Here is a 24,223-nt window from a genome sequence, read left to right as displayed (position 1 = left end):
ACGTTGAGCTAGTCAGAATTTTGACTGGAGGTGAGCAGCTCATTCCACCAGTCAGGAAATATACATGAAGAGTGTGGACTAAGATCTGATGCCACATAGGAAGTAGCATCACCAGACGCTGTTCATAGATAGACCCGAGTTTGCAATTGGGAGCATAGGACCTCGCACGAGTCTCCATATATGCAGGTGCAGACCTGTTGACTACTCTGCAGAAAGGCATTAAGGATTTGAACTTAATATGTGCCACTATGGGGAGCCAACCTAGTGAGCTGAAAAGAGGAGCGACTACCAGATATGCCCTATGCGTTCTGAATCACCTGCAGTGGCTCATGCTGGTAACACCTGCCAAGAAAGAATTGCAGTACTCCAGAAGTGACAAGACCAAAGATTGGATCAGGAGTTGTGCTCCATACTCTGGTTGGTGATGGACAGCTAGTCATCAACCACTACCCCAAGGTTGTGTACTGACTTGGTGTTAGCGATAGCGAGTTGAGCTTAACAAACATGGGGTGCTGAATAGATGGACAAGCTGGGATAACAAGAAGGCCAGTCTTTGCCAGGTTGAGCTGGAGATGGTGTTCTTTCATTCAGGTTGCAATATCAGTGAGACGTACAGAGATTCTAGCTGATGCAGTGTGGTCCACTGAAGGGAATGCGTATCATCGGTACAACACTAACACAAGAAATTGTGGGACAGGATAATAGGTCCTAGTGAGAATGTGTATAGAGATAGATGTTTCTGGAGGCACTCTCATGCTTGTCTGGTGCACTTTTGACATCTCTCCTCACCAGGACACATGGTAGGCTGTGCCCAAGAGGAAGGACTTAACCCACCTGAGGGCTGTCTCAGTGATGCTATGGCCAGGAGGATGTGGTGCTTACCCATGTCAAAGACGGAAGAGATATAGCAGGAAGAGAACAGATAACCTGTTTTTAGCTCTAGCGAGCCGTGACATGTCAACAACCGTGAGTAGAGCGGTCTTGATAGAACGGCTCCTGTTGAAGCCAGACTGATTAGGATCAAGCAGTCTGTTCTTAGCAATAATAGCTTACACAGCAGAATATTAAGTGTGGTTCATTAATATGCTATTGTAGGTTATAGGGAGTAAAAGAGAATCTTCCATTATCTAATGACTCACTATATATATATATATATATATATAACTTTTATTCCATGAAACAGAAAGACGTTTACATGTCTCCCTCCAGGAGGAAATTTGGCTTTTTACAGAAGCTCATTAAATAAATAAAATATTTAAATAAAACACACTATGGCCTGGAGAAAGTCCAGAATGACTAAAAAGAACGGAAACTTCTGCCTTGGCAGGTTCAAACACTTATGTAAATTTAAACTTCAATATTAACTTAGAAGGTTTGGCTTTCACATTAAGACCAGACGCAAACATGGACATGGTACCATCCTGTCACAGGGTAAACACTCTCTCTCGCACATAAACGGGTCATTGTAGTAACGCCAATCCACTAAACATGCATACCTTTGGACTGTGACAACACATTGATTTTGGACACACACGTTAATATTTTATACATTATTATACACACAAAATATTATACACACACACATATCCGTTAAATTATGTAAACCAACTTATCTAGGTCTGGGCTGTGGAGATGCTGGGGTCTATCCCCAACAATCCCTGAGTGCAAGGCAAGAACAATCCCTGGGTTGGACCTCAGTCAATCACTGTGCGCACACACACACACACACACACACACACACACACACACACTCAAAAGGCCAATTTAGCAATGGCATCCACTTAATCTGCTCAGCCTTGGACCATGGGAGGATACCAGAGCACCCAGAGGAAGTTCATGCACACACGGGGAGAACATGTAAACTCTACACAGGGAGCACCTAGGATGTGAACCCTGATCTCCTTGTTGCAAGGTAAAACCACATGGGTTCAAGTCCATGCAAGTTTCTTTGGGTGCTCTGGCTTTTACCCACAGTGCAAAAGCATGCAGGTTAGGTAATGTTAAAAATCACACCCTGATGTGTGTACATATGTTCACCCTGCAATGGGCTTGCGCCCCATCTAGGGATTTTTCGTATCCTGTTTGTGCCCAATAATTAATGGGACAGGTTCCAGCTTCCCCGAAACCCTGCTCCATAAACGCAGTTTTAGAAAAATGGATGAACAGAGAAAGCATACATAATTTAAATAAAACATACATACGAATAAAAGACTTGATAATCTGACGGAGATACCTCAGATACAACAGCCACTACTATTTAGAGGGAAATCTCGGCCTCACAGAGAGAAATATTATCCTCGTGTGTTTACTTGAAGATCAACTTTTAGAAAATTTTTCAATGAAATTGCTCAGCGACTGTTTGCTTCCTTTGTCACTTTTAAAGTTTGATATGGACATATTTAAAAAACTGTAATAGCAGCACTCATCCAAACCAATGTGTCAAAATCTTCAAATGTGTGGACTCTTCAGGCTTTAGGGATCCGACTTAAACCCTCCACCCCAATTTGTGTTTGTACTGCTGCAAATGCAAACACAATCCAGCCAAACCTCTGCTCTCAAGGTACAAGTGCCAACAATTTTACTGGATAACTGAAGAGCTTCACAGTTTTCATCCCAGCACAGTTTCCTTTAGTAACTGTACCCCTTCAAATACACAGACCGTTTAAAAATTAGGGAAAACCACAATCTTTTCCTTTCCAAAATTATATCCAGCAAAAACAAAATACAATTCACTTTCAACATAATACTCATAACCTGTAAACTCCAGCTGCATGGGTGCTTACAATATCCCAGGTCTATATTTTAAAAACCCCAACTCTCACAGCTACATACCGATTCAGTTTAAAAATAAGAACAGCCAAGTCCAAGTATATAAAGAAGAGTCAAAACTGTAGGTAATATGGCAAATGGCCAATCATATTCACTTAATTTCTCAAAAATGTCAAGACTGAATGGTCCCTACTCTTTACCACACTACTTGCCAATTTTATTGCATGCGTCAGTGTTTTTTTTTTTTTTTATATAAATACAGTGCCTATAAAAAGTATTTACTCCCCATTAACATTTTATCATTATACAACGCTGAATTACAGTGGATTTAATTCAGCTTTTTGACACCGATCTACATAAAAAGACTAAGTGTCCAAGTGAAAACACATGTCTGCAAAACGGTCGAAGTTATAAATATAAAACATAAAATAATTGCTTAACTATTCACACTTTCAAGTCAGCATGTACTAGACAATTATTTTGGGTTTTAAATTTGTAATCTGAATCACTTTAAGAGTTTATTTTTCTGTTGTCCATTCTCAAAAAATGACAAATTGAGTCAGTGTTGTATAATAAAATGGGAAAACTTACATGGGGGTGAATACGTTTTATAGGCACTACATATCAAAAACATAATTTTCTAATATACTGTGCACTACATTGTCTAACCCAAACTTTGTTAACCTCTTATATTTCTTAGCTCTCTCTCCCACTTTTGTTGTACCTCCGATTGTCTCATTTCTTATTCTCTTTTTTTTTTTTCATCTCTTCATCTCAAAATTTTAATTTCCGTCACATCCAACTTCTTCCCCGTGGTCCCTTTGCTGGCCATGCCTCCGCTCCATACATCAGTGCTGGTCTTATCACAGTCTTAAAAACTTTACTTTCTTCAATCACTCTGTACACCCGATACCTTTTTCCAGCAACATATCTAATTCTCCATCTTGGGCTACCACTGATCCTAGATATTTAAATTATTTTCAATAGCTCTCCCTGCAAGCTAACTTAGGAATCCCAAGCATCATTATACCTCAAAAACTCCATCTTCTTCTTATATATCTTCAACTCTCTACCTTCCAAAGCCCTTATCTATTCTTCTATCTTCCTCCTTTCTGGTGTTACCCAACACAGTGTCATCAGCAAAAAGCCTACACCATGGGGATTGCTCTTTATCCCACAAGTCAACATGTCCATAACCAGACCATGGAGGAAGGACTTCAAGAAGATTCCTGGTGTGCAGACCTTCTCTAATTGGGACTTTGTCTGTTACCCTAACAATACCTCTAACCGGTGTCCTCACTTCCTCATACACGTTCTGGACTGTCCTCACATACTTCTCAGGTACTATTTTGTCTCTCTGGCACCTCGAGACCTCTGGACATGGCACTCTATCATAAACACCATATTCAAACATTTGTTTCACTCGGTGCTTCTTTATGAGCGGTCTTATCACAAAGATTGCATCATTTGTTCCTCTCCCAGGCATAAAACTGGTCCTCCCCTATGGTGGTCTCTTCATTAAGCCTTCTCTCTTATAACCCTTTCCAAAATTCATTATGTGTAACATCCTCTTTATCCTTCGATAGTGTCCACCGTCATGAATGTCCACCTTCTCCCTATACATGTGTACAATCACACTGCTCCATCCAATCATCTGGTATCCTCTCCCATTCACTGATCTTCTGCATTCAATCCCACAACACATCTACTCTCTCTTCCCCTAAACTGTTCCACATTTTCACTGGTATTTCATCAGTCCTGTTGCCTTTCTATTCTTTTCAGTGCCTCTTTCACTTCTTCTCTACTTATTCTTGGTACTAACCCTTCATTTGGGACTCCATCCCCAAATTCCATCCTTGGATTTTCATCATTCAACAGCTTTTCAGAGTACCCCTTCCATCCATTCTTGATTGTACCATGCTTTTTCAAGACCACACCTTGCTCATTTTCATCTGCTTCATCTGACAAATCTTTTCTAACCTTGTGGCTCGTTTTTGCTATGCTAAAAAAACTCTCCCCTTTTTGTCTTCAGTTTTTCCATATACCTCTTGCCACTGTTCACGTTGCCTCCTTGTTTGTCTGCCTATGTATTTCTCCATCTTCTTCCATGGTACCATGTTTTCGTTGCCACCTCCTAAGCCTTCATCACATACTGCACCTCTCTGTTCCACCACCACTTCTTTGTCCTCAGATGGTATTCTTCCTGTTGTCCTACCTAAAACCTCTGCACATCCTCTCAATACACCTTTGTCATTCTCCTCCCACCATTCCATCACACTCTCACATTACTGCACTTCACTTAAAACTTTCTCCCTAAACCTGTTCCTAAGCCCTTCCTCTTCTAATCTCCATCAGGTTATCCTTGGTGCTACCTCTCTGATCTCCCAGTTGTGTTAAGGAGGTGGTCGGCTTAAGTGATGCTGCCTTCTACTGCTGATATCTCCAAGAGCCTGAGGAATCTGGAGTTCAGAGTAAATGTCATTGCTGTAGCTATCATTGGCCATTACGAAAAAAATTTCAAAATATATTGGTTATGTTGCAAGACACATTTTGGTGTGAATCTTCTTTAGAAATAAGCAGCCTAATGGTGGTGGCCATTCATTTGTTTAAAGTCTTTTTTGTAACGGCCAATAATAATAATGACAATAAATGTTAACTGTGAACTCTAAATTCCTCAGGTTTCTGGAGACATCAGAGTAAAAGGCAGTGTCATTAGAGCAAACCACCTCCTTGACACAACAAGAAACTTAAAAAAAGGGGAAAAAAAAAAAACCACACACATCCTGGACAAGTAAATCAATCGCTACATTGTTCCAAATCCTCCTTTCAGTTAGAGGATTATGGTGAAAAGAGAAAAAACAAACGTGAAAAAAAACAAAATTAGAAGGGAAACGTGGCACATTGCCAAATGTTAAGAACAGGCTTGGCGTCAATACAAGGCGTTTTGTGTAGCATTAGCCCGCTAAGAAAGGAAGAAGCCAGTCCTACAGAGTGCAAACACAAGAAGGGGAGGCTCCACTTGAAGAAAACGAACCCTGCAGACAATTTCACGCTTCACAGCCACTGTAAAAAAGAACTGCATTGGAATTTCATTCCTTCGCAACCAGAATGGATTTTAAGGATTAACGCAGGCACTTATTCAGACAAGATGCTGCATTTTCTTGCTGATTCAAAGAGTACAATAGCATAAAAGTGGAGGGGGGGGGGGGTTGTATATGAAGATGAGAACTCTTTTCGATGGAACAATCTACTCGAGGGGGAAAAAAAAAAAAGAATTCAGCAAAAAGATTGAGCAAAAGTAAATGCTCCAAGTGCAGTGCAAGAAACAAACTGTAATGACAGGGAATCATTTTGGCGGTCCTCAGGAGCTAAGTTGAACTAAAAAGTATGACAAATCCCAAAGACATCCAACAGAAACACAAATGTCATGCAACTATTTAAAAAAAAAAAAAAAAAGGATCTTCAAAAGGGTGCCCTGCGGTGGGCTGGCACCCTGCCCGGAGTTTGTCTCCTGCCTTGCGCCCTGTGTTGGCTGGGATTGGCTCCAGCAGACCCCCGTGACCCTGTAGCTAGGATATAACGGGTTGGATAATGGATGGATGGATCTTCAAAAGGTTAAGCAAATCCAAAATGACATAAGGCGAAACTAATTTTGAAGTGCCAAAAAGTGTGGTGAAAACAACAACATCCAAAACAAAAGGCAAATTTAATTATGAAACAAATTAAAAAGGAGCATTCTAAAGACAAACATCCAAACACGCTACCAATCCAAAAAGCATGTTAAACAGTGAATAGATGTAAAAGTGCAACAAAAATCAGAGGGCATTAAAAAGCCTAAACACAACCAGAATAACTTTTTCAAAAAGGGTTTTTCTTCCTGAAAACATTTTGAGGATTATGCAGGACAGTTTCAAGCCAAATACAAATACAATTTTCGACTGACTGTATCATGTAGTAATTTGTAGAAACTTTTATTGAATTTAGCATGGTTAATCACTTAATGATGCCGACACACTGCATTAGTTCAATTGAGCTTATAAGGTTTGCTGCAGATTTTTATTTATACTCGACATCTAATGCTTCTTGTTTTAGTGTTCAACAACAGTCAGGCAGTATTGATGCATTCATAATGGCTGGATACTCTTTCTGCATCATTGTAAATGTCCTGGAGAAACCTTTTACCAATTGCATCACTTATTGCGCCAAGATGAGATTTGAATCTTTAGTGACAAGTTGCAAGCACGTAGTCAACCAACTGGACATAGACTGGTGCTCTGTAGTTGACAGGAAAATACTCAAATACATCCTTGAATGCCTTCCATGCAACTTCATTCGGCCCCACTAGCAGATCATAAAAAGCACTCGTCATCGATGATGGTGTTGGACAACAAAAACACCTTCCTTAATTTTGGCATCATGGAAACATCTGTCTCAAATTCTGAAATCATTCACCTTCCATATTCATCAGTTTCATTAAATTTTTCTTTAAATGAAGTTTTATATGAAGAGGAAGCAAAATATCTTTGTTAGGCTGACATGTGGTTTATGCATCAGACCTTTCTGCACTGCTTACAGAATGGCCAATTCTTCTTACTGCAAAGAGACTTATCATGGCTGTCCCATTACACAGTACTGGTTGTATCCTAGTAGCAGTACCACTACATTTAGATCACCGCAGACGTTCCAGTTGTAGTACTGTACAATTACACTTCTAGTACAAGAGGAATAATAATAATAATACATTTTATTTATATAGTGCCTTTCCCATGCTCAAGGCACTTAATGGAAGTAAAAAAAAAAAAAAGTGATTGGAAAACAACTGCATGGGATAAGAAAATAATAAAAGGTGACTTTTGCACTTTGAGGGCCAAATACCATTAGACAGCCATGGACACTGTAAAAGGGACTTTAAAGACACAGTGCTTATAGGCAACTACAAAAACACAGCAAGAGAGAAAAGAATGGGAAGTCAAACTCATGCTAAGATTTAACACATTACAACAACATGGTTTGAATAGAGACAAGAATTTTATAGCCAGATATGAGAATTGTTTGTATCTCTCTGTCTACAGACCCACATTGTATGGAGAAACTCATCAGAAACTTCAAAAGACTTTGTTGGACAGTTATCTTATCCAAAGATCTTGACCACACATTGTTCTCCTCTCTTGCTAAATGAAGCTTAGCCTGAAGAAGTCTATTTTTTTTTTTACATTTAAGATGTCTCCCTTAAAGGTTTTCCAATGTTATTTGGCCTAGTGTGTATATATAAACACAGGCAACTCCAGTTTCTGTATTACATCTTGCCTGAAGAAGGAGCCCGAGTTGCCTCGAAAGCTTGCATATTGTAATCTTTTTAGTTAGCCAACAAAAGGTGTCATTTTGCTTTGACTTTTTCAAAAGTGTGCAGAAAGCAAAAATCTTTTTAATTCAAAGACCACATGGCAAAATCAAAGCCAAACAAACCATCTCAAATCCAAAGGGTGTTAAATGTGAAACAAATTTAAAGGCAATCAAATCTAAAAGTAGGGTTAAATCCACACATCAGTCAAAAGAAAGGCAAATTTAAAATGTGCAACAACTCCAAAGGAAATTCTACAGCAAAACCATGTAAACTAAAAAACACACAACTAGCAAATATGCAGGTGCAAACTTAAGTTGGATTGGAATGTGTAACAACTGTTAAAAGCTCAACAACTCCAAAATGATGTGCTAATGCAGGAATCAAGATTTCATTCCTTTTGCTTTCTTAATTAAAAACCTGTTACTGCTTTTAATGGAACACATGTACATGCCACTTGGATGATGTAATTAAATAATAATAAAAAAAAAAAAAAAAAAGCATCAACAGCGGGAATTAGCTTCTAATTAAATTAATTGCTACAAAAACAACAATCATTTGCAGTCCTCTAAGAAATATTTTTTAGACTCCTATATTCAAGCTTGGCAGTGCACACAGTCTCTTAACGTCAGACATTTCTAAAACTGCGTGTTTTCTTTTCCTAAGACTATCATCCAAATCAGTTTTGTAACTATAGGCAGGCCAGTTGCACCAGGGCCCATGGGGCTGGAGGGCCTATGGTAACTACATGGTTGTTTTTTCACAAGGCTTTATTATTAACATGCTTGCTTGACATCTGAATAGAAAGGTTAATGTTGTTATCATTCCCACAACTCCATAAAGCTTAATTGTGAAGACTGACCTTTTAAGCAGCTTATACAGGTGGATTAACTTAATTTCAAAGGAGGTATTATATATATTTTTTTTTTTGCATAAGGGTTCATAAAATTCTAGTTATTCCACTGATCTAAATGTTTCTTGAGCTCAGTATTTTAACTACATTCTAGTTAGCAAGAAAGAAATGACTAGCAATTTATTTTTGCAATCTTGAAAAGCGAGGGAGTAATGGGTTGCACTGTGGTAGCACTGCTGACTAACAGTAAGTAAAACTGGATTTGTATCCCCAGTTCTCCCTGTATAGAGTTTGCATGAGCTTACTCCAGGTGCTCTGGTTTCGTCCCACTGTCCAAAGACATGCAGGTTAGGTGAATCGGTGACACAAAATTGGCCATGGGAGCGGTGTGTGTGTGTGTGTGTGTGTGTATGTTGGCTTTGCGATGGACTGGTGCCCTGTCAAGGGTTTATTCCTGCCTTGTAGCCTATGCTGGTTGAGACAGACTCCAGGCTCCCTCCATAACCCTGGTCTGGACTGAGCGAGTTAGAAAATGACATGACAATCTTGAAAAGCATTATTCATTAGCGACATTACTCCGTTAAGAATAAAGAAAGCTGTAGGAATTCAGTTTGAGACCCTTACTCTAAAGGAAGACATTTTTTAAATGTAAGAAATTCAAGGAATAACCCTTCATTACTACATTGGTTCCAAAGTTCTTGAAGTCTGAAGTCTTGGAGGAGTCCAAGTTTTTTTTTTTTTACATTATTCATCCTATGTAGTTTGTGGTGATGGCAGAAAGAAAGGAAAAAGATCCATGAGAAAAAAGAAATTCTCACATTACTAGTGTTGCATAATCCACATATCTAGATGTGTGCTCAAAATGCATTTCTGTACACATTACTCTTCCGGGTGTAGCATTGGTGGCTGTGGCTACCTTTAATAGTTCCCATACTTTTTTCCATTTTTGGTGAAACTCTCATGATTATTACTCTGTTTATTATCAAGAATTGGCCTCTGGTTTGTTACTATGAACTTTCATTTTTATTGCTACAGTCAGATGCAGACCAAAGTAATTGTGCCATCTCAATTGTCATTTCGACAAGCTGTGAACTTTAAGGTTGTCACAGCGTGAACGAAAAGGATCAGAAGGCTACTCTCACAGACTCTGTGAACATAAAGTGAAATATATTAAATATTTCCATACTCGGCAGGTAGCACTGCTATAAGGTGAAACAGGCACTGTTAATCTCTAGTGCTGGGCGGTATACCGGTTCATACCGAAAACCGTTTATTTTTGTTATGATATGGATTTTTCTTATACCGCAACACTGGTTTAAATTGCCTAAACAATGTTCGGAACGTGGCGCAGCGGGAAACTGTTTAAGGGGGACCTTTTTCACTGCTACACCAACTAACAAATGCAACGGAGTACATGTGGTGGTGGAGGTATTGTGCAGTGAAAATGGACAGAACATTCCAAAACTGAAGCTGTAGCAGATGATAAAGTTGAACATGATGACACAGAAGAACTTTTGCTGGAAAAAGGAGCCGTGTCTGTTGTCTGGAGATACTTTGGATTTAAAAGGTCAGATGTGGACCATTATGTTCAAATGTGTGAATACTGTTTCTATACTACTGGATAATACTGCAAGCCAAGTTGTACTTGTTTTATTTTTTTCAATACTGTGTAATGTACCTGGGTACTGTGTAAAAGTGTGACGACATGTTGACTTTATTCTCGACATTTCCACTTTAATCTCAACGCTTATGATGAGAATAAAGTCGACATGTTGACTTTATTCTCGTAATTTGTTACTAAAGTAGAACATCGTAAACTAAACTTCATCTTAAAATTAATATTTAATTTACTAGATTTTCTCAAACCCCTTCATAAGTTATGTAGCACATTAAATGCTTTGTGTTAAGTGTTCCCAGAGCCATGTTAATCACTACTGCTTCTTAAACTGACTTCCTCTTGCAGCACACAGAATACATTAATTTCATGATATCCTTGCTCCCTGAACATTTAGAATGCTAAGATAAATACTTGATATCATTTTCATGATGAAATACATTAAAGCATGTATTAATCATGTGGGGGCACGGTGGCATGGAGGTTGCACTGCTGCCTTGCAGCAATGGGGTCACGGGTGTTCCTTGCTTTGAATTTGCAGGTTTTTCTGGTGGGTTTACTCGGTGTGCTTCAGTTTCCTTTCAAAGTCATGTAGGATGTGTGGTTTTGTTACGTTATATTGACCCTGCTAGTGTATGTATTGATCCTTTTCACCCTGCGATGACCTGGCGGTCCCGTTCAGGATTTGCTCCTGCCTCGCACACAATGCTTGCTGGGATGGGCGCAACCGTGAATGGACGGCATAATTAAACATGTATAACGAAGATATTTTTTTTTTTTTTTTTTTTTTTTTTTTTTTAAGTCCTAAACACTCCGTGGTCCAAGTTTATAACTAGTTCTAATTTCACAAAGACGTTTATCGTGTGGTGATTGGTTATGTGGAGAAAGAAAAAGGAAGGATAGGAACTGGGGTTTTGGTACGTCAGACAGACAGCACACATGCAATAAAGAAAGCCTGCTCAGAAGAATATCCATTGAATTCTGTGTTCATGTCTCCGAACACCAGATCACAAGCCCAATATTTACACAATATTTAAGTTAAATCTGTGCGATACCCATTCATACATCCAGTTTTTTGGAGCCTCGTCACACCTGCCATAAAGTTCTCTACACTGAACGTAGACCTAGGGGACCCCTTACTGCAAGGGAGCAGCACTACCGCCACACTACTGTGCATGTTTAATACCTGCTTTAATGCATTTCATCCTGAAAATGATATCAAGTATTTATCTTAGCATTCTAAATGTTCAGAGAGCAGGAATATCATGAAGTGAATGGATTATGTACGGCAATCGCAGCTTGCACCTCCTCTTAGTGCAAAAGAAGTCAGTTTAAGAAGCGCGTACAACGATTAACAACTGGGTCGGGGAACACTTAACACAAAGCATTTAATGCGCTACATTAACTTATGATGGGGCTTGAGAAAATCTAGTAAATTAAATATTGATTTTAGGATGAAGTTTAGTTTACAACATTCTACTTTAATTACAAAATAAACTATGAGAATAAAGTGTAAATGTTGAGAATAAAGTCAACATGTCGACTTTATTCTCAACATATAGTTTTTTTTTCTTCACTGTGTCCGTATTTTTTTCTTCTTCACCGTGGCCCTAATACTCTTCCGTAGGGCTATACCACAAACGCATTATAAATGCAAGTTGCAGTTTTATTATTTATGTATATAGCTTAGCTTGAAGCAAAGTCCATATTAATGCAGTTTGCCTTAATGATGGTCAGTTGGTAAAGATGTCATCACCAAGTTGCACTTGTTTTATTTTTATTTGGTGAATACTGTATTGTGTAATGCACCTGGGTTTTGAAGTCTTCTAGTATTATTACTGGAAGTTGCACTAATTTTTATTTTATTGTTATTATTGATTAGTTTAAATACTATGCAGCGGACAGAGATTGTTAACATTAACAGAAAGTGTAGTTGGTTTACAAAAAATATTTACTCTTTATTCCTTTTCTAAGACATGTTCAGTGCAATACAACTTTTGACAAGCACCTCTGGATATTTTACTAAGTCTAAATGCCTCTTTGGATGGTTGAAAATATTGTCAAAATCTTAGTTTAAGTTGTTTGCAAAATTTGCTCAATAAAAAGATTTTATATTTTGACTGCAACTGTCATGCAATGTGATTCCTTCTCTTCATTAGTGCCACCCCCTTGAAAACTATCGCTTTATGGGGCCATGCAAACCTGTATTAATACTTATGTGCACATTGAAATGTTTTTGTACAATGCACAATTCTCATGACAGTGGAATAGGTTATTCTTGGCTAGTAATTGCAGTGGAAAATGTGGTTAACATCCACTCATGCAGGGAAAAAAAATACCGTCCAATACCGCAAAACCGGTATAATTTTGAAAAATACTGTGATATAGAATTCTGGTCATACCGCCCAGCACTAAGCCCAACCAAAGCTGGAAAGAGTGAAGATTCCTAGCAAGGATAAAAATGAGACGAAAACAACTCAGAACTGGCCCGTCTCCATAAATATGGTATGTTTGATCACTTTCAAAAGAATTCGGATGAACTTTTACATCTCATGGCAAGTCACACTGAACTCAGGTACTGTACTTTTTTTTTTTATCTATACTAATAAAAGGCAAAGCCCTCACTGACTGACTGACTGACTGACTGACTCACTCACTCACTCACTAATTCTCCAACTTCCCGTGTAGGTGGAAGGCTGAAATTTGGCAGGCTCATTCCTTACAGCTTACTTACAAAAGTTATGCAGGTTTCATTTCGAAATTCTACGCGTAATGGTCATAACTGGAACCTCTTTTTTGTCCATATACTCTAATGGAGGAGGCGGAGTCACGTATGGCATCATCACGCCTTCTACGTAATCACGTGAACTGAAAACAAGGAAGAGCCCCAAAGAGCGATGAAGAAAACATTCATTACACAATTGAGAAGGCACAAGAGAGCGGCTTACGTGAACTGACTGAATGCAGCACGAGTGATCACTTCGATACTGCGGAAACAAAGCACGGTGTAAAACGTAAGTTTAAATTAAGTATATAGAAACGCTACTGCTGCCGTTTGCAATACCATATTCGCGAGATACAAGTTTAATGAGAAACGCTCCTGCTACCGCTGCCGTTTGCAATACTATACTCGCGAGATACAAGTTTAATGAGAAGACACAAGGCATAAACGAGACTTTCGATGACTTTGTAACGGATTAAAAATTGCTGTAGGGAGAAACTTTTAAGTGCCGGGTCTTAGCTAACAGCACGTAGAACGCAGCACGTCGGAAACAAAGCACCATGTAAACCTAAAGTTAAAATTAAGTTCATAGACCTACAAAAGGTTGCCATTGATTTGAGGCATGATTGCTTTTCGCCTGTACAACTATACGTTGCATTCTCAAGAGTGTGCTTGCACGGCTTGGTTATATTACAACCGGAGTGCTGAACTGACAACGTGGTATACAAACAGAACTATAACAATCGTAAAAAAAGAAAAAAAAAAAAAGCTGAGAACCCGTGGATTAAATAAAAAGGCTCCTTCCTTGGCGAAGCAAGGAAAACGGAAGACCTTATATGGCGTTCGTTTAGAAAACAGCAGAAAAGCTGTGTTAAGGCTGCTTCACAAAAAAAACAGATCCTTAACAAATTGTTATTGGTTATATTTTCCCTCAATTTAAAAAGGTTTTCTTCTCTTCTTAATATAAATTTAAAAGCAGTACTTCGCGGGGATTTAGAGATAGATAGATAGATAGATATATATATCTATCTATATCTCTATACTAGCAAAATACCCGCGCTTCGCAGCGGAGAAGTAGTGTGTTAAAGAGGTTATGAAAAAAAAAGGAAACATTTTAAAAATAACGTAACATGATTGTCAATGTAATTGTGTTGTCATTGTTATAACTGTTGCTGTCTTTTATATATATATTATATATATAATATACACACACACATAAACATTTATATACATATACATATATATACATATCTACATATACACATCTACATATATATACACACATACATAAACACACACATAAGACTTACTGAGTGAAACGGGCTTTCATTGACAATCATGTTACGTTATTTTTAAAATGTTTCCTTTTTTTTTTTCATAACCTCTTTAACACACTACTTCTCCGCTGCGAAGCGCGGGTATTTTGCTAGTATATATATATATATATATATATATATACATATACACACATACATGCAGTTTTAATAACACAGAAATCAATATAAACATTAACATCATTATCATATGAGAATATGAAGTAATATATAAGACGCACATTTCATATAAATATAAATTATTAAACAGTAAAATCTTCTTCTGTAATTTGCTACCGTGGCAATTTGTGTGTCTGTCCAGGATTTTAAATGACCTGTAGCTCGCAAACCGTTTCACCTATACACTTGAAATGTGGTACACATATAGTACGTCACGTCTACTATCCGTTTTATGGGTGATGATTGTTTTAGTCTTTTTATCTTTATTTTATTTTATTGCAGAATCAACTGCTATCTGCGCACAGCAGGGCAGCCGTGGGCGGATGCGTATGGTGTATTCACTCCACGTTATCGTGCATTGCGCTGTCACTGGTATTTTGATAAAAGAATTTGAACAACATATAAGAAGCGTATAAATTATTAAACAGTAAAACATTAACATTTAAGAAGTAAAGTTACATTAAGTACTACTGCAGTGCCTTCGGGTATACCTCATTTTTTGTTTGCCCATTACATGCTTAAATGTATACATTTTTTGGTGCACCTACCCGAGAACACGCGACATATAACCGAGTGTGGGAGAAGCATGGATTTTAAACACGCGTTGAGTTGATCTGCTGGTCTCCCTCGTGGAATAACTGGTAATGTTTGACTAAAATCTACAGCGAGTAAAACGACATTACCTCCTATTTTTTTTTTTACGATCTCTGAGATCTTGCTTTTTTCGGTTCAAGGCTTCATAAGCAGTTTTATGTTGTATGGTGTACTTATCCCAAACCATCATCTTTGAATGTTGCAAGACTTTCGCCTTGTATGTAGATCGGGGTAATTACATTCATTGCATTCCTAGTCTGAATCACAATCTGATTGTATCGGTGGTTACCTGGCACTGTAGGGTTGCCACCCGTCCTTTAAAATACGGAATCGTGCCGCGTTTGAGAATGAAATTGCGCGTCCCGTTTTGAATCAATACTGGACGGGATTTATCCCGTATTTTTTTTATCATTTTTTTTTTTTAAAGCAGCGTCTCATGCAAATCATCCCACACGCATTTTATGAAGATGCCTCCTTTCCTACTTTTGATTGGGTAATACTTGATGTCATCGTTAGTTTGATTGGTGTTTTTAAGTGTCCAGTGAGGAGGGCGTGTCTTTTAAGTACAGTCTGCAAAGTGTTGGCACTGAGATGTGGCGTCAGCGCCATACTTGAAGCCCCTAACGTTGCGGTCAGCAAGTCGGCTAACATCCGCCATGTGCCGTCTTTCAGTTGCGAGAAGCAGATCATAGAATGGTTGAAACTGTTGCCCCTAACGTTGCGCCACGGCGTGTGGTTCGTTTATACCTCGTGTGTTCTCATTAAACTTTTATCTCGCGAATATGTTATTGCAATCCGCAGCGGGAGCGTTTCTATAAACTTAATTTAAACTTACGTTTTACACCGTACTTTCTTTCCCTTATGAACATGCTTGTATGCTTAACTCGCTCCGTTCTCAATTGTTTAATTAATTTTTTGCTCTTAGCTGTTCGCGGCTCTTCCTCCATTTCCCCCTAATTCGTTCTTTTATCTCGTGAATATGTTATTGCAATCCTTAACGGGAGCGTTTCAATAAACTGATTGAAAATAGTTTTGCATTTACCTTTTTAGTAAAAGGCGAGCTTTTAAGCCTGAGAAATCAGCCCGTAAATGCACACGTTTAATTGCACATGTGTTAATATGTATGGTTACACAGTATTAAAAGACAGTGAACAACGTCAGTTACCTTTGTTCCCGCGTTTGATAAAAGGTGAGCTTTTAAGCCTGAGAAATCACCCCGTAAATGCACACGTTTAATTGCACATGTGTTAATATGTATGCTTACACAGTATTAAAAGACAGTCAAAAATTAACGTCATTTACCTTCGTTCCCGCGTGTGACTCGTGCTGTAAATCTCTTCCTTGTTTTTAGTTCACGTGATTACGTAGGAGGCGTGATGACGCGATACGTGCCTCCGCCTCCTCCATTACAGTGTATGGACAAAAAATATGTTCCAGTTATGACCATTACGCTTTGAATTTCGAAATGAAACCTGCCTAACTTTTGTAAGTAAGCTGTAAGGAATGAGCCTGCCAAATTTCAGCCTTCCACCTACACGGGAAGTTGGAGAATTAGTGATGAGTGAGTCAGTGAGTCAGTCAGTGAGGGCTTTGCCTTTTATTATTATAGATCTATGTATGTATGTCTATATATATATATGTGTATGTAGATATGTATATATATATGTGTATGTAGATATGTATATATATGTAGATTTGTAAATATGGATTATATATATATGTGTATGTATGTATGTATGTGTGTGTGTGTGTGTATATATGCGGTATATATATATGTTGATATGTGTATATATATATGTGGATGTGTATATGTGTATATATATGTAGATATGTATATATATGTATATATGTTTACATACCCTCTTTAACACACTACTTCTCCGCTGCGAAGCGCGGGTATTTTGCTAGTATATATATATATATAAAATTGTGGAGAATCGGCTTAAACTTCTTACTTTTCATGCTGTTTTAATGCTAGATGGGCTTCAAAATGAGTAACTGGAAATGAGCAAGTAATGGTTAAATGCAATCACATTACAATTACAATTAAAACTAAAATGTGTTATCTACTCATTGAAATATTGACTGAACTCGTTCACATTACTACCCAAGGAGATGAAATTAATCAGGATGATGCAACTTACTAGTAACTCAGTACAGAGAGATTCATTTCTGTTTTTAATATCCCAATGAGCCGATTAGTCTGACCCTAGGAGGTTCATGGATGTGGTGGGAGAGGACATGCAGGTGGTGGGTGTAATGGAGCAACATGCAGAGGACAGGAAAATATGAAAAAAAGATGATCTGCTGTGGCGGCCCCTAAAAGGCAGCAACTGAGAGAAGAACAAGAATTCTGGTGACTTAACGGGGTCATCACAACAAACAAACTTCAATGAGCATGTTGGATTTGTGGACACAACAAGCTGGACCCGGTCTATTTGAACATCAGTGCCTTTAAATTAAAGCCTGCAGTATAACTGAGCAGATCTGACCACGTCTTACTACTTTCTACAAGCCTCTAATCAACAGCAACAGCTCTTACTCAAGCCAGAAGTTTGTATAGGCGTTTTTGTTTTGATACGATAGATATACTTTTCTTGAACTTCTGTAACTAAGCATTTTACTACAAAGTATACATTGTAATTTGTGGCAAATTACATTCATTTTGATAAAATATTGTTAAATGGATACTTCCAGAAAAAGGAAAAAAAAAAAAAAAAAAACAAATCCGCACACAAACATTAAATGCCAAGTCCATTTGAGATTGCTTACTGCTGAAGATAAGACCAGCGATGTCAATGTCAGAGCCACAGTGGCTGCAAGTATTCATTCATGCCCCTTTCCCTATTATTAACCAACTGGACATTAAGCCTGTTACAATAACGGGCGCTAGAACAGTAGTGTTGCTCTTCCGAGTCTCTCTTTTAGCATTTTTCCAACGCTCATTTTCTTTTTCTTCTTTTTTGGGTGGCATGTTGTTAGTAGATAGTCACAGTAATAATAATAATAATAATAATAATAAGTCTTTGCATTTATATAGCGCTTTTCTCATTACTCAAAGCGCTCAGCAATTGCAGGTTAAGGGCCTTGCTGAAGGGCCCAACAGAGCAGAGTACCTTTTTTTGGCATTTACGGGATTCGAACCGGCAACCTTCCGATTGCCAGGGCATATCCCTAGCCTCAGAGCCACCACTCCATCCTGTATATAGGCTTGTAATATAGGCTTGTACGTCCGTAATATTTTCTAGTACAGTAATACTGGCTTGTATGTGGCTGTAATATGCATCACTGTATTGTGTGCCTTTAATTTTCTCTTGCAGTAATACTGGTTTGTATTTCCGTAAAATGCCTGTAATTTTCTCTGACAGTAATACTGGCTTTGATGTCCGTAATATGCGTTTAATTTTCTGTCACAACAGTGGGCAATCAGCAGATTCTCCCCAGCAACCGATGTAATGTGTGGCGTGCAGTTGATTATCGTGCTTGTGGGGTCTCTCCAGCAAGTACTGTGCAGTTCCCCAGCAAGTATTTTAATCTGTGCTGGCGTGCAGCTGATTATTGTATGTGTGGTGTCTCCCCAGCAACGGATTTTATGTGCGCGGAAATAAATCTACTTTTAAAAGTCATCCTATTGTAATATCATGAAAATTCGTATATTTAGGAAAACCCCTTCAATGACTTACACTTTACCGGGCCAGGCTTCTTAATCGCAAATCTGACATCCTCAAAGTGAAAACTTGCACAACAAACAACACTAATCCCACCTCTTTGGGGAAGCTGGTCTCCGCGTCTCAGTACCGGATTGGATTTTTCGTGCCTTTTGTTTTAAGTCTTACCTCATTTACAGAAATCCGATTGGATCGGCTGCGTGATATTTTATAGGTGCCGCCCTCTCTGTCTTGTGTGACGCGTCACGCAGCCTTTGAAACATCGCACCATGCCCCGCGCATGTGCACTTCACCAGAAGACACACACACACACGGACACTGGATGCACACGGGTTTTATTAAAGAGGATTACTAATGATAAAGGAACACACTGTGTTGCCTTGGTTTGACTTGTATTTAAAATTGTTTAATGACTTCTTTCATGAGCATTCAAACAATAATGAGATGCAAAATGAGCCAAAATATAAACTGGGCAAACTTAGTTTTCATTTGCACTTGTCATTCATTCAATCTCTCTTTGTGGTTTGGGGATGGAAAAAAAAAAAATACTGATCTGCTCTAACTCAAAATGTTTGGATGGTAATCTCTTTGGCGGGGGAAATCAGATTTAGAAATGACTGATCAGTCAAGGAATATAACGATATGTTAAAATCATTAACAGCTAAATAGGAAATTGGTTGGAATGACAATGGTGGTCCTCAATTACAAACCCCTGAATTAGGTGGTTATTTGATGGCTTGTTTTGTATCTTTGTTTGGCTGCCAATTAAGGGAAAAAACAACCAATCATAATTAAGATTATTATGGTAAATTAGTAGCTGTAACAGGTTATCCATTTAAAAAAAAAAAAGAATCAAAAGTATCTAGTGCAAAAACCTGCAGCCATAGCAGCCTTCCAGGATCACAGCTTGACACGCCTGCTCTTGACCAAAGAATGAGAGGAAGAAGCAGATCTTCAATTTAAAAAGCAAATACTTTCATTTTTTATTTTATTTTTGCTCATGTTGTTGGCTTGCCTCTCTCGGGTAGGGGTAGAATTCTGTTTTGTTACATTAGACTTGATTGTATAAAATGTTATTTTCCTCCAATAAAATACAAAAAAAAAAAAGCAATCCTGATCTTTATGATGTGGGCTGATTTTTTGGGAAGCATCTAACAATACTTTACATAAAAATGCAAGCATTTTCAACATTTTTTCGCATATACAGGTAACTGACATGTGGATTATGCAACACAACTAAAAAGATTTGTCCTTTAATCCTTGGAAATTTTTCACTTTGCTTGTACAGCATTAGTCAACATTGGCTTGTATTATATCATTTTTTTTGTCTGCATTCTGCTTAAACATTCATGGCCATAACTATAAACTACAGTAGCATGACAGAGTAACAAGTCTGGAAACACCCAGAAATGTTCCATCTTTTGATGGAAATTGATACTCTTATCAAGATACCACTAAACCGATTTAAAAATATAGCCAAGACACTACTAATATTGCTAATGATGGAATTTATTATTGACATGACTACAAAGCCCCATTTTCAGCAGCTGTTCCTTCAGTGTCCCAATGGTCAATGCACTTAGCTTAGACGTGAACTTTTTAAATGCTAAAAAGTTATTATAGAAGCCTTAATTGCATTAGCACTGCTGAAAACTGTTAATTCTGTTCACTGGGGTTTCAAAGTACTGGCACTCACACTTAAATTCTGGGTTCAGAAATGGCCAAAATGAAACATTATTCTTACAACACGTCAGTCTATTGCTTATTTTCTTCACAAACAATGGTTATCCCATGGAAATGGTTGCCAAGAAACTGAACATTTCATAAAAAGGTGTCTAGATAGATACTTTATTAATCCCCAAGGGGAAATTCACATTCATAAGGCTGTTGCTGTTTTTAGAGAAGAGGACAAATTGGATCTAACCAGGACAGAAAAAGGGGAAGGCCGAGACACACAACTGCACAAGAGGATAAGGACATTAGAATGTGCGAAACAAAACACCTTATAGTCCTCAGTAGGCTTCTTCCTTAAATACAGGGCAAATACAAGTGTCGTCAGCAACAGAGAAAAGACAATTCCAGGATGCAGGCCTAAAAGGCAGAGATTCAAAGAAAAAGCCACATCTTTTGGGGAAGGCAGAAGAACACAGACACTGGACAGAAGATGACTGGAGAAGAGTACTATGGTCACCATCCTGGAGTCATCTTTTCTTTGTTGCAGATTACACTGGTATTTAGTGTGCATTAAAGTAAGAAGTCAACAAAGGGCCTGTAAGGGGTTAATTTCTCACATTGATGATGTTCTCCTCTTTATGCCGTTGTGCATCTGGACCTTCCCTTGCTTTTTCTATCCTGGTTATATCCAGTCTGCCCTCTTCTTCAAGACAGTAGTAGACATCTTTGCCGAGAAACGGAAGATTTCATATATTTGGTCAAATGCTATAACCTTCATTCTGCACAGACATGAGCATCAGTCGGCTTTGCGCCCTAGGAAACAAGTTACCCAAATTATTCTAACATTTCAGTAATTACTGCTCTGATGCTGATCTTTCTGATCATAAAACAAGTCATAATGAAAGCAATCAATGAGAAGAATTCATAATTAATTGCAGAATCACAGCATTTCAGGGTTCCTCTATAGCGCCTTTTTCTCTTGCACGATTTGGCTCAAAAACTAATCAAAACATCATTATCTCATAAAAGGCTTAAGTTTCGAGTTGGGTATTTTTCTTTCTTTCTTTTAGCTCTAGACCATCCTCAAGCAACTGTGACACACAGACACAGACACACACACACACTCAGAGATATTGATGTTTCCGGTATCAGGGAACCCTAAAATACTGAGATCTTTCAAAAACAGACGATCAAAATTTTTTGACGAATCTAAAGCTTTCGCTCCTCCCTCATAGACCCAAACCACACACAATAGACAGATGTGTTTTAAGAATTTGGTTTAATTTTGGCTATTTCTGAACCCAGAATTTAACTTTAGGAATGTTAGTACCTTGCAATCTAATCAACATGATAACAGACTTCTGTGGTGTTAATACAAGTAAAGGTTTCTCTAATAACCACGACTAATTAAGGATATGCTATGGGAGTTTACCATTAGGACACTAAATAAACACACTGTTTTGAATTTCCCCAATTAGTCTCTCACATCTATTACTCTAAATGAATGGTTGCTGAAAATGGGGATTTACAGTCACATGAATAATAAATTTAAAATACGTAGTTTCAAGCAGTAACAGCCTAGTGATGTCTTGGCTGTATTTTTAGATCAATTTAATTGTGTTTTGATAAAAAGACACCCATTTCTAATCAAAAACCATTAACATTTTTGGATGCCTCTTATGTTTTGACTGCTAGCGTAAAATAAATGGAAAAGTGAGCAAGATGATGAAGACATTCGCAAGGAGAAAACTCCGTAGCTGCAGCAGGATATTCAAAAAGGCGAACAACTGTGAACGTTATTAATAAGTGAAGAAAGTTAAATTGCAACTTCTTCTTCCCACCTCCATGTGAGGGTCACGCTTTATAGGGCCTGGCGTGATATTTGTCGGCCGGAACGCAAGTTAAATGGCAACAAATCCACACAATAAAGCAAAACATTAAAATGGTAACATGCAAAAAAAAAAAAAAAATCAATAGACCTTTCAAAAGCAAAACTTAATGCGTTTCCATGCCAGGAGGATCATCTACGTACTAAAAAGGCAGTTCAGCGCAGCGACTGCTAATCCGGTAACTGCTACGTTTTGCGTGCCCCCGAGCAGCGCGGTGGCAGAGGCTCCAGCATGAAGAATGCACGACAAGCCGAGGCTTGAACCGCTGCTTTTTAGCCTGCACACCCCAGCGTTTAATTTGGAATACCGTATCCGATCACCAAAAGTTCAACTTGGAGTGTTATTAAAAAGTCAAGAGAAATCCATGCGGCGGTTATGTCGCAGCAAGTATCGTAGAATAGCCCCCACTATAACGTACGAGTGAAGTGCGTGAGCCCCCGGGGCAGGTGCCGCGGGCTTGTCTTTTGACACGGCGTTCGGTAGGAAAAAGAATACGAATTTAAGAACCGCACAGCAAAGTAAACCATGCAGAATCCTACAATGATTTAACGGAAAACAAAATGTTAGAAACACAAGTTAATAATTGCCTTGCGGGAACTCAAACAGCCTTCCTCTCCATGGTGAATAGCAGGCAGATTTAACCAAACAAGAGCTGGAAACTCGCCACAAGGAAAAAGTACAAATAACACAAAACAACTTACCGAGGTTTTTCACCAGCGCCAACGAGTCCGGAGAGGCGATAATGCCCATAAAGAAAACTTGAAATTGTCACCAGTACAACGACAGCAAAACAGTAAGCCTTCCCTTTACAAAGCCTCCAGGAAACGCCGTTCATTGTGTGCGAGCGGTAACAAGTGGCGGGGCTCAGAGGGCGCCACTACAGTCCATGCCTGCCTGCCTGCCTGCCTGCCCGCCCGCGCTATCTCTCTCCCCCTGCCTGCCTATCGGCCAGTCCGGGACCTCGCACTTCGTCCAGGCTAGACGCGCGACTTCAGCGCTAGCGGGCGATCCGGCTGATGAAGGTATAACGTTTGCGTCTGGCGATATTGACAGGTAACGCTTTAAAAATAGGCGGTTTCTGGAAAGAAAGAAAAGCGTGGACTTCGAACACTCCCACCTGTCAGCTGTGTGAAGTGTTTGTTGCCAGCCAGGGCGGAGATAGATGACCTGCCCCTCAGGAGCGCCGCGCCACGCCACATCTGCTGTCAGGGTTACGATGTTACGGTTTAGCTTGTAAGTTTGGAACTAAATTACTTCATTTTTTAGAAATTTCTTTCGCAATTGTATAGTACAGTATTTGAGTTTTTTGGGGGGACGCCTAAGAGGCGTGACTATGCAAAAAAGTGGGCGTGACTCTCAAGAGGCTGAATGCATGCCGCTTTAGGTGTGGTTTTGTTTTATGATCTTTGCGACTTGGGAGGAAAAAAATCAGTCTCCAGTTTAAAAGTAATGGATTAATTTAACACATTTGTCCGCAAAAACAAAAAAGTTATCGCCCCCATCAAAGATTGCATGTGTTCTTTAACGATTTGAGCGTGCATAGAGTCCAAATCTGCCAAATAAGAATTGTTCTATCACAACCAGATTTTGATATATGTAGATTTT

The 24,223-nt window shown here is 38.6% G+C and overlaps 1 protein-coding gene across 1 annotated transcript in view; it reads right to left on the bottom strand.

The window, feature by feature from the left end:
- st6galnac2 (ST6 (alpha-N-acetyl-neuraminyl-2,3-beta-galactosyl-1,3)-N-acetylgalactosaminide alpha-2,6-sialyltransferase 2) overlaps positions 1 to 23,882 on the bottom strand; it is a 49,392-nt gene extending 25,510 nt beyond the window's left edge. The window contains exon 1 of the mRNA XM_028818708.2: positions 23,320 to 23,882. Within this exon, the coding sequence (XP_028674541.1) occupies positions 23,320 to 23,453 (134 nt within the window). The 5' untranslated portion in view covers positions 23,454 to 23,882. The remainder of the gene's footprint in view (positions 1 to 23,319) is intronic.
- Positions 23,883 to 24,223: the final 341 nt, after the last annotated feature.

Source organism: Erpetoichthys calabaricus, chromosome 14 (genome assembly GCF_900747795.2).
Source record: "Erpetoichthys calabaricus chromosome 14, fErpCal1.3, whole genome shotgun sequence".
Taxonomy (NCBI): Eukaryota; Metazoa; Chordata; class Cladistia; order Polypteriformes; family Polypteridae; genus Erpetoichthys; species Erpetoichthys calabaricus.
This window is presented reverse-complemented; position numbering and strand designations above follow the sequence as displayed.